Source organism: Macaca fascicularis, chromosome 10 (assembly GCF_037993035.2).
Source record: "Macaca fascicularis isolate 582-1 chromosome 10, T2T-MFA8v1.1".
In the NCBI taxonomy this organism is placed as follows: domain Eukaryota; kingdom Metazoa; phylum Chordata; class Mammalia; order Primates; family Cercopithecidae; genus Macaca; species Macaca fascicularis.
The window spans coordinates 98,226,516-98,243,605 of NC_088384.1; the positions used below are offsets into that span (position 1 = coordinate 98,226,516).

At 46.3% G+C, this 17,090-nt stretch overlaps 1 protein-coding gene across 21 annotated transcripts in view; it reads right to left on the minus strand.

Moving 5' to 3' along the window:
* The window catches only part of PTPRT (protein tyrosine phosphatase receptor type T), a 1,114,889-nt gene that overhangs the window by 57,727 nt on the left and 1,040,072 nt on the right, over nt 1–17,090 (minus strand). For all 21 annotated transcript variants that reach the window (XM_074003238.1, XM_005569031.5, XM_005569028.5 and 18 more), the window contains one exon: nt 7,874–7,961. In XM_074003238.1, the coding sequence (XP_073859339.1) occupies nt 7,874–7,961 (88 nt within the window). The remainder of the gene's footprint in view (nt 1–7,873; nt 7,962–17,090) is intronic.

Here is a 17,090-nt window from a genome sequence, read left to right on the forward strand (position 1 = left end):
AAGGGCTTCCTTTTAGAGTTGTAGGCTCCTTACTCTCCTGGAACCATGAGATCCATGACCTCCATACCTTGCTATGCCACACCTCTCCAGCTCCCACTTTCCTCCAAGTTCTTGGACTCCAACATTGGTCCTCATCCCACTAAGGTCTCATGGCCACCCCAGATAGAGGGTTCACTTTCCTCCTTCATACAGTTTTAACTCTCAGAACAAACCACAACTCCTTCTCCCTCCCTTCATCATCAAAGATAGCCCAGTAAACCTGTCACCTCAACCCACATCCACTTAAAGAGAGAAAAAAGAGGTGGGGCTGGGGAGAGAATATTATTTGGATACTTGATATTCTTTCTTCCCGTCTTCTGGGCACTACAAAGGGTAAAGAACAGTGCATTTTTTTTTTTCAGAGAAAGGAGATTTGACTCATTACAATGAATTGTGGAGCTGAAAAACCATTTCCTACAAGTATTGGAAATGTTAATGCCATCATCTTGCGGGAGTGGATAAGGAGGAGGTAGGTAATTCTGCGGAGACTGCCTGGGTACCTCATTGAAGTTAAAGGTCTGCACATTCAATCTTGATTGAATTACCATTATCAAGAGAGGCTGGCTTGGGCATGACGCAGAGACAGCCCGACATTCTGTGTACCTCCTTGTCCTGCCAGATCCATGCTGGCTGAAATGGGAAAACTCCTCTTTGTGGGGTCCTGGGAGGAGCTGCTCCAGTAGATGCAACCTTTGAGGGACTGAAGGGGACTGAAGTTGAGAGGGGCAAGCACCAAGACAGGACCACCTGTGTCCTAACGATGCCATCCAGGCACTGCCCACTGCCCCAATGACGGGCCTTTCTGAAGGAAGGAAGGGAGGTTTCTTATTTGTATTTCCTCAGAAGAAGAACATGAGATATGTATTTGGATGCAAGTAGTTGGTGTGGGGGGTGATCCCAGGAAACACCAGGAGGGGAGTGGGAAGTGACACAGAGAAGAAATCTAATAGGGGCATGTCATTCAGCAAGTTGCCACTGTGGCCAGTTGAGGCTTAATTTGGCTGAGGAGCTCTGGGAGACATCATAGAAGAATGTGCACCTTCAAGTCATTTCACCTAAGCGGAGAGGGAGCTAGGGTATGTATATACCCACTTCCATCAGTCATTGATTGAGGGCAGGTTCTGGGGACATTTAATATTCTGGCTTTTTGGGCCTGCCCTGCAAGAAGGCAGAGAAGGCTCCAGTGGCCAGAAACTCCTTAGGAAAAGAATGAAAGGTGCTGGCAGTTTGAATTAGCACTAGCACACATGCAAGTAGTGAGTGTTTGGGGATATGCCAGGGTACCAATGATTTCTGCACCACAAGGCATCTGTAGGACCCAGGCAAGGGCCACCCTCAGAGATAGTAAAGCAGAATGGAGGCTGAGAGGAGCACTGAGCAGGGCACCCATTCTGTCACCCCCAGCTCTGTCTCCCCAGGAATCAGCAGAGAAACCTGCTATGAGAAAAGGCCTCTGGGTTTTGTTTTGAACCTGAGTTCCTCACTAGGAGTGGGGGTCCTCTCTGCACACCGTAGCCCCACCTCCTTCTGGAAAAGATGGGCCTCTCTGAAGAGCTCATCTGCTCTGAGGATGGACCTTAGGAACACATTCTCCCCCAAGAAAATGGATATGACTTGATGCAGAGAGGACTCTTTGGTAAGGACTATGTGCCACCCTGGCAGGCAAGAGACCACAGCTCCAGTCATGGCTGTTCTACAGACTTGCTGTGTGACCTTGGGCACGGTGCACTCCATCTCTGGGCCATATCTTCTTGTCTATGAACTCAAAAAGGCTACACTAACTCATCTAGACTTAAAAGTCTATGACTTAATTTAATAAACATTCAGATTTAATAAACATTCAGCTTAATTTGGCCTCTCCATCCTGAGAGCTCCCCTAGAGCCATCTGACAGGTGAGAACCTGAAGGTCAGAGAGATGAAGTGATGATGCTGAAGGTAAACAACAGAACTGCGATGAAAACCTGAGCCCACCTGACCTCATGTCTAAGACCCCAATACACCTGAGCCCAGTGACTTTTCCTAGATTGGTGGAAGAGAAGTCTCAGAAAATGTGCTGATATCCTGTGTGCCCTCAAACCCCCTCTCCACTTCATCTGGCTCTCTAATCCAGGAGGCTGATTGCTATGGCCAAGATTGGACATTGTCAAAGTTGCACATGCATCACCATCACCTGGAGGGCTTTTAGAAATACAGATTGCTAGACTCTGTCCTCAGAATTTCTGATTCAGTCAGTCTGGGGTGGAGTCCAAGAATTAGCACCTCTAATGAGTCCCCAGGTAACGCTGATGCCGCTGCTCTAGGCATTACACTTTGAGAACCACTGGATTAGGTCAACAGATCCCCTGTTCTCTGGATTCTGGTTGGGTCCAGCCAATGGAAAGCACAGGCAGAAGATTGGGCGGAGGGAGGAGAGTGTGATGGAGGTACTTACTCCTCCAGCACCCCTGGGTGGGGTCACCATGGGTGGCTGCCTTGCCACCTAAAGGTCGCACCCACCTCTGGTCAGGTCATCTCTCTTTGGGTCCTGGTAACCCCTCCCTACCGAATCCTTCGTGGTCTGAGGATGGAATTTAGTCCCAAGGTACTGCACTATCCCCTGTAGTCTTTCTACATCTAGATTATACTTTCATAAACAACTGATCCCAGAAGGGGGCCTCATTTTGTAACATTTGCAACCTCTGTGATCACTTCGGCTTCTCAGTGTCAGCTCCTTCCTGCCAGTCTAGGAAGCACCTCTAAAAGTTTACATGGAGAATGCTTTGGGATTCCTGAATTTCCCCTTGCCAATAGTCTCTGCCCTAGAGTTACTTGGAAGCAAAGGACTCTTTGTTCTTATTTTACCCATTCATTTCCTTCCCTTTCACTTCCTTTCCATGTCCACTCCCTAGAAACCCCACTGTCTCTATTACTAAATTCTAAATAGAATCACTTGGAAGAAAGGGGATATTTTGTCAAGGTCTCTCGTTGTTTCATTTGTAGGCAGTGCCCTCCCTCCTACTTGTCCCCTTTAATCTTTTCTGTTCTCCCTGGCCTGGGCCTTTGTCCTCCACTCCAGCCTCTCAGTGCTCTGGGTTCCTTAAGATGCTAATCACAGCCAGTTTTCTTCTTGCGCCAAGAATATTTCTATTTATCAAGCTGCAGCAGGCTTTGCCTTTGGGAGGGACACATACAAGGGCAGGAACACTTTCCATTCCTCAGGGCTGTTTCTTTTTTACATATCCCATTTCAATTCCAGGGTTTTTTTTGTTTTTTGTTTTTTTTTTTCCATTTCTCTTTTTTTCTTGATTCCCCTTTATGTCTTGCGCTGCTTTCTGAATTCACTGGTTACCTCAGCGCTGTCTCCTTTCAGCACTGAATGCAGACCTGCTCTGGCCCTGATCTCTTGCAGAATGATTGACTCTTAAATTAGAAAGGAGATTCTGGTTTATTTAAACCCATCAAGGTGGTATCGTCAAGGTGCTTCAATTCTGTCTGTCTCCATTTGGGTTTCTCAGAAGTAGATCTAAGACAGAGATTTTAGTCCAAGCAGTTTATGTAGGAGGAGACAGGAATACCAGTAGGAAAGGGGGGCTGCATGACAGGGAAGAGAAAGCAGCTTATTAAGGGTGAGTTTTCAAGCCCATTAGGATTGCAGGTAGCTCATCCTCACCCCTATGGGAACTCCAGAAGGAACTTCAGGGGAACGGTGAAGAAGCTGGGGTATTTCGTGGTGGAGGGCTTCTCCTGGGGTTATTAACCCTTCAGGATTTGCAGGCTGCCTGTGTCTGGGCAGGGGATCCTTTCTCAGCTTTGGAGAAAGTCCTCAGTCTAAGAGATGCAGGCAGGGCAGGGCTAGGGTGAAACAAGCTCAGAGCCTCAGCCATAGGCTTTAAGGAGGAGCTTGCTCCCAGAATTGTGCCCATGCAGGGTCAACAGCTGAGCGTGGGCATCTCCCTGCATGTTTCACCCTCATCCTGGCCCTGCACACCCCCCTACCAGCTGCGTGCTGCTCACAGTGAGGCCGTGGGAAGTAGGTGGGACACTGATGGCATCTTCTGCAGTCCCAGCGCTGGAGTTCTCATTGCCTTCATTTTTCCTGACTTCCTGGATCCTGCCTTCTCAGAAGCAGCTTGCAGAAGGGTTAGATTGTTCTTGTCCTTCTCTCTCTTGTGTCCCATCTTGCCACTGTCTTCATTCAGGCTCAATATCTTCTTCCTTACTGGAATATCATTGTTCCAAGTGCCACTGGGCCCAGCTTTCTTCACCCCTCCTTTCTGGGTGTTCTCTATCACAGTTGGGAAGCAGAGAGAAGAGACCACTGCTCATGCCCTTCAGAGACTCTCCCACATTCAGTTCCTATTTACTGGGCACTAACCATAGGCCAGGTTTGGGGAAACCAAAGTGGAAGGGAGTCGTGGTCCTGCTGTCATGGAGCATCTATTCTAGCGATGGAGATGGCCATCAACATTCCTCCAAATGCCTGTCAAGCCACAGTCATGACAAGGGCTAAGAAGACATATATAGTGCTCTAGGAGTGAATAGTGGGGCTCTGAACATATTCGAAGGATCAGAAGAATTCCCTAAGCAAGGGATGACTGAGCTGAGATCTGAAGAATACATGGACCTTCACAGGTCACAGAGAGAAAGGAAGAGAACTTTAATAGAACAGAATGTGCAAAGGCCCCGTGACATAGAAGGGCATGGGGAGCTCAAAGAACTGAAGGAAAGCCAGTGTGGCTTCAGAGGCTGTGATAGAGAGGGTATCGTGTGAAATAAGACTGAAAAGACGGCTGAGGGCCTTTCCATAAGGAAAACCGAAAAGTGAAGGGAAATCATTCGAAGGGTTTTTAGTGGGAAAATGACATCATCCAATTCATGTTTCAAAGAAGTTTTTCTGGCTTCTATCAGGGATCAGACAGGCAAAAAGTTGGGGCCAAATTAGCTGTGGAGTAACCAGAAAGGAGGCTGGGCAGCGCCAAGTGAGAGCGGATGATGATCTGGGCCAGGCTGCTGCAGTGGCAATCCAGGGGAGATACAGAGCATGCCTTCTGACCTCAGGCCCCCCTAGGCTTGGGCCTGGATAGGTAGCCCAGCCTGGGTATCCTTGTCTCTCAAGGATTCAGGGTCCCTTCACTGTGCTCTAGTCATTTCCCCTTCTTCTTCCCTCCTTTCTTCCTTCCTTCTCTCTTTCTTTTTCTTTGTTTTTCCTTTTTTTTTGAGGCAGAGTCTCACTCTGTCACTCAGGCTGTAATGCAGTGGTGCAATCATGGCTCACTGCAGCCTTCACCTCCTGGACTCAAGCAATACCCCCACCTCAGCCCTCTGAGTAGCTAGGACCACAGGCGTGCACCCCCACACCCAGCTAACGTCTTGTACTTTTTGTAGAGATGGGGTTCAGCCATGTTGCCTAGGCTGGTCTTGAACTCCTGAGCTCAAGGGATCTGCTTGCCTGGGCCTCCCAAAGTGCTGAGATTACAGGCATGAGCCACCACGCCCGGCTGTCATTTTTTCCTTATCTGTGCCACATCTCTAGGAGAAAGACATTTTTAAATCTGTTTTACAGAGAATAAAGGTTAGAGTGATGGACCAAGATCACATAACTTACAATGTATGGACCCTGTCTGAACTCACAGCCTAACAGGGAGATAAGTGACTATATATTTTAGGGTACAGTATCCACAGTGCAGGAGCAGAGAATGCTGGGGACCAGACAGGGCAAGCAGCTCCCTGTGGCGGAGTGGGGGCTCCCAGGAGCAGGAGCTCCACCTCCCAGGACCCATCACAGGGTCTGCTTAGAGAAGGCCCACATGTCATAAGTCTTAATACATGTTTGCTGACTGTTTGAATATCAGTTCTCAACACTTCACTTGCAAGAAATCTTGCTGTCTGAATTACCATCTTCCAAGAGAAAAATTATAAATGTTTTCTGATTAGTTCTACCATTCATAGCCCATTCCTAAATCAGCACAGGAAACAGCTAAGCTAAAACTTCTGCCTTTTTCTTCCTTTACAATCTGCCTGTATCTTACTCTTTCTTCCTCCAAGTTTTTTCTTAGGCAATGTCTAGACAGTTAAAACAAAACAAAACAAAACAAAACTCTGAATTGTGCTAGAAATAATTTGTCATTCAGGATCCTTTTTTTTTTTTTTTTTTCCTTTTGGATGAACTGGATTACTCTGAGCTGAGACCAAGGGATGCTCCTCACACCATTGGTGAGATGTCAAAAGGTCCAGGTTGGTTACACTGAGTCAGACAAAGGCTGTTGTAGACTCCTGTTCTAATTAGAATACATGCTTAGCATTTTGTACGAGATAACTTTGTCTTCTCTGTATTTATGTTACTTTGAAGGCTACTGTAACTTCAAAGGTTACTGTATTTATGTTACCTACCAAGGTTTGGCAGTGACAATACTTGTGTGTTACCTATGCATGACATTCAGTTCTGTGGCAGTCTGTCTCTTCCTCACCCCCCAGAACTGAATACCATGCACCTGTCACATACAAGTTATTGTCATTGTTCAGGCCCCATTATCCTTTGGTGAGACTCTTGCAGTAGTCTGCTGACTGATCCCTCTGCTACCAGCCTTTCCCAATGAAGTACACCTTCCATATCTGCTGCCCTAGTGATCTTTCCAAAATGGACATCTGATCATGCCCACCTCTCCCCCACCAACCTGCCTTCTTCCATGTCCCCACAGGACATGTCCTGAGTACTCAGTGAATCCTGGTTAATAAAATAAGGTGGAATGATAGATCCATGCTGCTCATCAGTGACCTCAAGAAAGTAACCCTATGGGTAAGAGTCATGGTGCCAGGCACTGCAGCAAGAGTTTTATGTGCCTTTAAATGCTCCTCCTATTATCTTCATCATTTTAAAGGGGAGGATACGAAAGTTTACAGAGGTCAGGTAACTTTCCCCGGGCCCTACAGTTGGGATAGAAACCTGGGCAGTTTGACTCCAGAGGGCGCTAACTACTCTGCACTGCTGACTTCATCAATGAGTCACTCACTGGGGTTGCCTACAGGAAAGGTAAATCTCATTGCTGAGCGCAGGCAATGTCCTTCCTTAGCCCTGCATAAGAACGTGCTTTCCCCTACAGGCTCAGCACCTCCCGAGTTGCACTGATGCAGACCTGAGGGCCCTCACCTCGGAGCCCCTGCCCTGCTATAGTGGGGTCAGGTAGAATCTGTGTTGCCTTAAACTCTGTCTCTTGTATGATAGGAGTAGCCCCGGGCTCCTGTGGGGCCTGAGCTGGGCATACCCCAAGCCCCAGGTGTATGCCAGAGTTACTGGCTTCTTCTGAGCATCAGCCTTTACTTCTGAGCATCGGCCAATGTGACTCCACCTTCTTGGAGGAGCACCATTCTCTTGCCCGGGTGCTTCAGCCCCTCCCTCACAGGCTGGGGCCCATGCTCCTCACCCCAGGTTGCTGCCAAAGTCCTCCTTTGAATTAGAGGAGCTTCTGGGAACACAGAGCTCATCTCTTTGTCCAGCTGTGGGGTCTTCTGCATGCCAGCCCTTTTGGCTGGGCTTCCTCCCCGACCTGAGGAATTGAGCAGGCAATGCTCGGTGAGACCCAGCCTTCAGAGGTTCTACCCCAAGAGGCTTCATGGTTCTGCTGTGCCCTGACCCAGCTCCCTGCCTGCTCCCTCCGGCTGAGATCAGCCATGCTCTGTCATCCAGTCTAGGGATGACAATAAGGCTGAAATAAAGCTTCCATCTTGGCATGTGGATACAAAGCTAGAGACATCAAAGATTATTTGATAACAAATTCCAGGTAAATAATAGTAATAGCCTCTTTTCCCCTGTGTCCTCAACACCCGAATCTTAGGAGCTCCCAGAAGGGCACCTACAGGATATGATGTTCCCATATCGATTCTTATTGCGGTTTTCATCCTCCTTGGCTGTGTCCCACGAAGCTGTCTGCCCCTCTGGTAAGGCCTAAAAAGCAAGGACAGAGTGGTTAGAGTGGCCTGAGATAGGAGCTTTATGGAAGTGGAGATGAACCAACAGGGGGAAGTGAGACCCAGTGCGATAGGACTCCTAGTGGAAAGGGCTAGATGTCCTTGGATGGGGCCTGGGGAGGACGTAGATTTTGGTCTTTCCATGGACCAATTCTCTTGTTCATTGTTTCAAATGTTATTGATGTCTTCTGTGTCATGAGTTCACAATCTAGCCCAGTAGGGGAATCGCTTGTCCATTCATTGAATTATTCATTCATACACTCAACAGATACTTATTGAGCCCCTAACATGGGCTGGGCACTGTTTTAGGTACTAGGGATACAGAGAAACAGACAAGTTCCCCTTGAGCTTCCAGTCAACTAGGAAATGTAGCAAATGAAAAAGTAAATGTGTAATTTTAGATATGAAAAATGCTATGATGAAAATAAAGCAGGATAAAGGGATAGTGATGAGGAATGAGAATTATTTCAGATTATACACTCTGGCAGGGCTCCTCCAAGAAGGTGACATTTAAGTTACAGTAGTCCTCACTTATCCTTGGAGGATTTGCTCCTAGACCCCCCAGTGGGGACTCCTGAAACCATGGATATTACCGAACCCTATATATACTATGTTTTCTCTTATACATACATATCTGTGATAAAGTTCAATTTATAAATTAGGCATAGCAAGAGATTAAGAACAACAATAGAATGACAACAATATACTATAAGTTATGTAAATGCAGTCTTTCTCTCTCTCTCTAAATATCTTAATATTTTTTGACTGCAATTGACCTTGGGTAACTGAAATCATGAAAAGCAAAACTGCAGATAAGGGGGACTTCATTAATGATAGATACTGTAATTCCTTAATATGAAAGAGCCAGTCGCACCAAGAAAAGTAGAAAGTGCTTTTCAGGCAGAGGGAACAGCAGGTGCAAAGATGGTCAGGCAGCAACCAAATGACCATATTCAAGGACTGGAGTGATGTGAAGAGGGGAGAAGTAGTGATGGTAGTATCTAGAGTGGATGGGGGAGTCCAGATTATATAAGGCATTGCTATTACTGGTTAATTAATTGTGCATTATTCTAAGTATGATGAAAAATCATCAGAGGGTTTTGGGCAGGGGAATCATCTGATCTGATTCATGTATTTCAAAGTACAATCTGGCTCATGTATGGAACACAGGCTCTGGGAGGGCCATGGAGGAAGCAGGGAAATCTGCTAGAAAGTTGTGGCAGTACTCCAGGCAACACATGATGGTACCTTGGACTCTTAGACAAGGGTAGTGGTGGTGGACGTGTGAGAAGTGATTATTTGCAGGATGTTCAGTTGAATATTGTTGACTTGGGTTGTCTCGGAAGCAGACTCAGAGATGAGAAGTCAGGCACAAGTAGTTTGTTTGGGAGGCAATCCCAGGGAGTTTGGGTGGGAGAATGGGGAAGTGGTACAATCAAGGGAATGAAGTCAATATAGGGCACATCAATGAGCAGGTTACCACTGTGGGCAACTGGGGCTTAATCCAGTGGGCACATCTCATGCCTCACAGCTATCCCACCATGGGGGTGGTGCAAAGTTGGGGTAGTTATTGATGAGTTCTCATCCAGTATTGGTTGAGGACAACTCTTGGAAACTCCCCAGCACTTCTTCCATGCTCTATGGGCAGAGTGTGCATATTCTTCTGTCTTGAAGAAGCCCTCAGGCAAAAAGTCACAGGTGCTTACAGGAGGAAACGATCAGGTGGGCATGCATGGGAACAGTGAGTGTAGACTGGATGTGTGCAGGGCACCAACACATCTGCCATAGATGCCGACTGTGAAGGAAAGGGAGGAATGAAGGCTGACCCTTAGAACGTTGAAGAACTGAGTGGATGTTATTTATTGAGACGGAGAAGCCTGGGTTAGAAACAGGATTGGGGAGGTAAGAATTAAGTGTTGTATTTTGGGTAAAGTGCTTAGAAGAGTGCCTAGCATTGAATACTGCATACTTTTTAAAAAATATGTTCAAAATAACAAATAATGGCAGCCACATTTGAGATGCCTATTAGATATCCAAGCTGATGTTGAATAGGCAGTTGGACACAGACACCCAGAGCTTAGGGGTAGGGAGGAGAGAAAAGTCATCAGTCAGTTTAAGAGGATGGCAACCACCGATAAGACAGACAAGTCAACAAACATGAGACAATTTGCAAGAGTTATGAGCCAAGTGGTATGGAAATACAGGGAAGGGTACAGTCAGTTATTTCATAGAGAGGGAGGACGGGCAGTTAAGGGCATGGAAACAGCTGTAGAAAAGCTGCAGAAGCATGATGATCAGACCGTGTTTTGATTACTGTCTCTACTCTACCTTTAGTAGTATAGGCTGAACATCCTGCTCACGCCCTTGCATTGCTTCTGAGACTGAATTTGTAACACCTTCAGTCTACACAGCTCTCTGTCAGCAGTACAGGAGAACCCACCATTCATCTTAATACACCAGCCTTGCCTTTGCCCATCTATTCCTTACTAGGTCCATCCTAAGCAAGGAAGAACCTGTAACCAGGTTGATCCGAAATTCAGCCCCTCAATAAGCCCTGTTTTATTGGCAGGTTCTGAACAGGCCAGTGCTCACACACGGTTCCACCTGTCTTGCATCTGGTCTGTCAAGTGTTAAATCAACCTGAGTGAGTCTTTTCCTAGAGTGGGAGTTGGAATGCTTTTTCTGTAATGGGCAAACTAGAAAGCAGTTTGGGCTTTGTGAGTTGTGTGGACTCTGTTGCAACAACTCAAACTTATACTCAACTCTACTGTTGTAGAGTGAAAACAGTCACAGATAAAAAGCAAACAAATGGCCATGGCTGTGTTCCAATACATCTTTATTTACAAAAATTGGCGTTGGGACCGGGTGCAGTGGCTCATGCCTGTAATCCCAGCACTTTGGGAGGCTGAGGCGGGCAGATCACAAGGTCAGCAGTTGAAGACCAGCCTGGCCAATGTGGTGAAACCCCGTTTGTACTAAAAATAAAAAAATTAGCCAGGCATGGTGACACATGCCTGTAGTCCCAGCTACTCAGGAAGTTGAGGCAAAAGAATTGCTTGAACCCAGGAGGTGGAGGTTGTAGTGAGCCAAGATCACGCCACTGCACTCCAGCCTAAGCAACAGTGAGACTTTGTCCCAATAAATAATTAGATAGATAGATAGATAGATAGATAGATAGGTAGGTAGGTAGGTGTTGGGCTAGATTTAGCCTATGGCTATAGCTTGCTGACCTTTATTATAGAAGCATGACTATGATCCTCATCCATGCAGTGGTTGAGTAGGTGGAATTCGTGCTCATTCTGCTACCTAGCAACTTCAGATTCATTAGAGGGTACAGGAAGGAGTTCTTTGCCTGGGCTTCTCAGGCTGAGCCATGTTCTACAACTTAGCCTTTCTTAGGTTTTAGACTGTGGTAATAAAGTGCCTTCCTAGCTATTAATGGGTCATAATTTTGTTCTTTCTATATCCGATGTCGTTAGACTAACATCCTGGAAGAGAATCAAAACAGGTGCTAGGCTTTGGGCATCAATCTCTGACCTAAATCTGGGTAGGGCAAAAATGTTACAAGGATAAGTAAGTGCTCATTTTACAAATGTGGGGCTTATGTCTCACTTTTCTCCCTTGTTCTTTCTCCTTCTCCTTTTCCTGTTTCTCTTCTTGCTCCTCATTCTACCAAACCTTACATCCATCCTGCCACCAATTTAGGCCATCTCTAGGTGGAAGATGCTTCTAGGTACTGCAGGTAACTCTTAGAACTCAGATTCCAGCCCTAGCCTCCTCCTCTATCCCAGTCAGGTAGCTCCAGCTCCTCCAGGCAACTTACCAGGTCTGTTCTCTGTATGTGAAGGGAGGTTGTTGCTTTCAGTGTTAGCACTGGATTTCTGGATGTCAAAGATGATCTACTGAGGGTGGATTTTGCACTTGAAACCCTCTGTGATAAAAGCCAATTGTTCATCCAAACATGTCCCCCTGAAAGTGGGGTGAAGCCAAAAGCAGGACAGCATGACTGTTTTCATACTGATTTTTTGAAAAAAGAATTGTGTTGAGTACTTGCCATGTGCCAGGGTTTGGGTTACCGTTATCTTAAGGTCTCTTTATGACTGCACATTAGAATCACCTGGGGAGGCTTTACGACTCCCAAAGCCAAGGTCCCCCCCAAGACCAATGAAGTCAGACTCTCTGGGGTGGGGCACAGGCATTGGTAGTGTTTAAAGCTCCCCAGCTGATGCTGCTATGCAGCCATAAGTTTTGCAAATAGTGACTTTAAAATACTTCCCTATGAGTCTCCTCATTGGTTTCTTTTGTTTTGGGTTTGTCCCCTCCAATCCATTCTCCACTGTAGTCAGAGAGATCTTTCTAAAATGTGAATAGGACCCAGTGACTCCTCTTGCCATTGCCTTCAGGATACATTTCAAACCCTTTAGTGCAACGTCCTTAACGACTTCACCCCAAATGCCCCTGCAGCCTCAATTCTTGTCCTTACATCTATATTGCCAGTTATAAGGTGTTTAAAGTTTATAAGACTTTTTACATGCTGTTCCCTTTGCCTGAAATTCCCTTCCATCTGAGTCCCTCTGACAAACTCCTACATATCCTTCAAAACTCAGTGTAAGCATCTTCTTTGTGGAATCTTCTCTGTTCACTCTCCCTCACCCCACTGCATCCCCAGGTAAAGCCAGTTACTTCTATTTATTTGATGGACTTCTTTGCATCTCATAATTTAACTCTGTTTCTCAACTTGGCCATGGGCTTCTCCAGGGAAAGGGCAGCATCTTTGTCACGACAGTATCTCCAGAACGTGATGCTGGCTCTATACTTCAGATGTGCTTGAAAGACCACTTTAGGATGAATGAATGAGTGAAATAATTAGTGAATGAGGTGGCTTCTGTGCTTTCAGAGGGCAAATATCCTGGGATCTTAGAGGTGTCGGTGACCTTGAAAATGGCTTAGTTGAGTTCCCATCCACAATGGCCTTCCAAGCAGCTGAGAAGTGGATCCATAGCATCTATCACTTGGATACCCTCCATGACAGATAGCTCACCACTTCTCCAACTTTTGGCTTCACTTTCGGACAGACTCGCCAGAGTTTTTTCTTTACTCAACCTCACTGTACTTTGCCTGTGCCATCTCATGGGGCCCCACAGAGTAAATGTGTGCCCTTTCTCTGTCCTGTGACATCCTGCAGAGATTTGATGAAAGTCTCTTCTGTTCACTCCCAGAATCGTTGAATGGCAGTTTGGGGTCCTCTCACCATCAACAAACACCATGCCTTCCAGGAGACACCCCAGCATGCCCCTATCCCTCGACAATCCTAAACCAAACAAAACAGTTGTGATAAGTGAGTGGCACTTTGTGGGGAACCACACAGGCCCTGTCATGGTCCTGGGAGCCTCCGTCTCCCTTAGTGGAGGCTGAAGCGGACTGAGTGGGCCTGGAGGCTGTGACAATGTTTACAGAAGCAGAGGAGGGATGCCTAATAGAGCCACTGGGAGGGAGTGGTAATGACCCCGTAATTGGCAGACTTTGATCACACATCCATTTCCCTTTTTGGGGAGCTACAATCTAATAAGGGATAATCTCTTGAAGGAAAAAAAATATGAGGGGGAAAAGTATGAAAGAGAGACTCATCTCCATCTTCAAAGTGAGCAAGCCGAGGGCATTATTTTTCCATTAGTGGCTAGTTACAGTAGATTGACCAGGGAATGGTGGCAGTCATTAGGCGCTAATCACATTCTTTTGAAACCAAAACTGCCATCTCATTATGTTCATCCATTATCAATCTCCACTTTCCTTTTCTCATTCTCTTCTCCTGAGAGTGCTGAGCCCTATTTTTACATTTCTCTCTGCGTGTGAAAATGTTTCCTACTCTTCAACAGTGTTGCTTTTCCAAGGCAGTCTTTTTTTGTTGTTGTTGTTCAAAAAATGTATTTGGGGATGTCCTTCTCCCTGGAGAGCTGCGCTGTGGTGTTTATAGAATCCTCAAAAGTCAGATTTGGAAGGGTCTTTTGAGAAAATTATTGACTCATTTTATAGATCAGCAAAGTGAGGTCCCGAGACAGGAAATGACTTGCCCAAGAATATACACTGAGTCTGTCCCCACTCCCTCCCTCGATCACTTCCTTCCTTCCCCAGAGACCATCTGGATGCCAGGTGCTGGGATACACAGGGACCGGGGCAAGGGACTACCTAGGGTAGTGTGGGCAAAACTCTGAAAAGGGGAGATCTGAGAGGGAGAAAAGCAGCCCCTGAATTCTGGGAGCTGACCTGGCACTCACAGGTGGGCCTTGGTGCTCTCCTGCTGAACATGGACAATTTCACGGAAGACTAACCACAGGCAAGGCCACTCTGAGGCCATGATGAAACAAGACAAAAACAAGTCGTATCTGGACGCAGACAAAAATATGAACATTGTCCAAGCCAAAAAAAAAATTACTAAACACCCCCCTATTCTGGTTAATATGAGCGACTACCGATTCTTTGCCAATTACAGCTCTAGCCTCTGTCTGATCTTCCCTTCTTTTAGGTAAGATGTATTACGATATCTAATCATACCACTTCCCAGTGTGTCCAACCTAAAACAAAGCCTCACCTCCTTAGGCACTCTTTCAAATCAGCAAACACAGCCCACACTCTGAGTCCTTTCTAACATCCTCTTCCTCAAATGTCCCACAGGAATGCGCACTTCCAGGTATGCATGTACCTCACTGCAACAAGTGATAAATCCAACTCCAGGAGGTGTGTCCCTGCTGATCTCTGGCCAATACATTTCAGCTAAAAACTAAAGGATAAGCAGGTACCAGCTTTGGCAAGAGCTGGGGAAAGAAGGTTCCATTCAGAGGGAACAGCAAGTGCAGAGGCTCTGGGATGGAATAAATTATTTGTGTTCTAGAACTTGAAGGGAGGCTCTCCAGAGCAGAGAGAATAAGAGGAGGATGACAAATAATGTGGATTTGGCTTGGGGTTGGGGCAGGGTGTTCAATCAAGGTCTTGTGGACCAAAGACAAGAACGTGAGTTTTATTATAATTCAATGGGAATGTTTTGGAATTTCTTTTTTTTTTTTTTTTTGAGATGGAGTTTCACTCTTGTTGCCCAGGCTAGAGCACAATGGCATGATCTCAGCTCACCACAGCGTCCACCTCCTGGGTTCAAGTGATTCTCCTGCCTCAGCCTCCCGAGTAGCTGCGATTACAGTCCTGTGCCACCACATCCGGCTAATTTTTGTATTTTTAGTAGAGGTGGGGTTTCTCCATGTTGGTCAGGCTGGTCTTGAACTCCCGACCTCAGGTAATCTGCCCGCTTTGGCCTCCCAAAGTGCTGGGATTACAGGCGTGAGCCACCACGCCCAGCCCAGAAACTTTGAGGGGGAGGCTGAGCCAGTGCCAGCATTATGATAAATGGCAGACAGTGCTTGTCACTGGAATCTTCTTTATCCTTGATGATAGGCTTTATAGATTTTAGAATAAAATTATCATCTGATACCCGCCCCAGACTAACTCTCCCTGTGATTGCAACCCACCTTCCTATCCACAGAGCTGAGTCCATGGCAGGCTCAGACCACATGGCCACAAGTCACAGACTTCTTGTGTTCTGCTGTGCTGACTTAGTCCACAGGACTATGAAACCTACCTTAATGTCCCATTTAGTACATTAATTATCTGCTAGAACTGAGAATGATCCCTGATGCCTGTGTGGCTGATTTTTTCTTCTACCTGGCTGTACTGAGCCAAACCAACAGAAGCTTGCCATCCTTCTTGAGATACTCTTCTTTGCATCTAAGACTTTTTGAGTTATGCCTAAAATAGTAAGATGTCAAAACACAAAGCTTCCTAGAGCAGCTCACTACCAATTCAAGGCTGGGGGCATGCCAGCCCATTTCGTTTACCTGTTCACCTCCTATCCTCAGCAGATTCTGTCATTTGCAATGCCCCCCTTCACTCCCCTTCGCTTGACTGTATCCCTGGAGATAATTGGATATGTTATGCCCTAGGGTGCAGCAAAACCAGGCCCAGGGATCGCTGATGAGGCAGTTCCTGGCTGATGCTCCAGGGCACAGCTGAGGGCTTGCCTCCTCCATGTTCAGTCCAGCCTGCCAGGATTTGCCCACACCCCTGCCCAGCACTGTGCTCTCCTGGTGCAGGGAAGACTCTGGAGAGGTCTTCAGCAAGGAGGCACCATTTTACCTGGGTCTTTCCTTCATTCGTCTTGTCAAGAAATACCCCTTGCACACTAACTGTGTATACGAGTCAGGGAAAAGGCAGAGCTTTGCAAAAGGTGGACAGACTAGAGTGTTTGAATATTTTTACTGCAAATAAGTTCACCACTTCGAGTGTCAACAAACGTTTCTGAAAACAGTCAGTAATGCATCCTGCAGGTTATGGGGGGGAAGGTTTTAACTGTGCAGAAGTAGCACAAGGTAACTTTTTGGTTGATGAAATTCTCATGTGTCCTGATTGTGTTGGTGTTTATATGACTCTATGCATTAGTTAAAACTCATAAAACTGTACCCTCTCCCTCTCCTTTATAGTACATTTTTAAAAATGGAAAATAACACACCCCACATAATTTTGTGATGATTAGTGACTACCCAAGACAATACCCACAGCACCTGGCACAATGCCTGCTACACAGTAAGTGCTCAGAATCTTCCATCTTCCATATCCTCTTTCCCAGTGATATAATATTGAGCCTTTTTGGCCCACTTGTGGAAATCATTCTCTTGCCATCTTCAGTCAAAAACATCCAGGATGTTTTTTTTAATTTTACTTTAAGTTCTGGGATACATGTGCAGAACATGCCGGTTTGTTACATAGGTATACATGTGCCATGGTCGTTTGCTGCACCTATCAACCTGTCATCTAGGTTTTAAGCCCCGCATACATTAGGTATTTGTCCTAATACTCTCCCTCCCCTTGCCCTCCTCACTACGCCCCGACAGGCCCCGGGATGTCATATTCCCCTCCCTGTGTCCATGTGTTCTCTTTGTTCAACTCCCACTTATGAGTGAGAACATGCGGTGTTTGGTTTTCTGTTCCTGTGTTAGTTTGCTGAGAATGATGGTTTCCAGCTTCATCCATGTCCCTGCAAAGGACATGAACTCATTCTTTT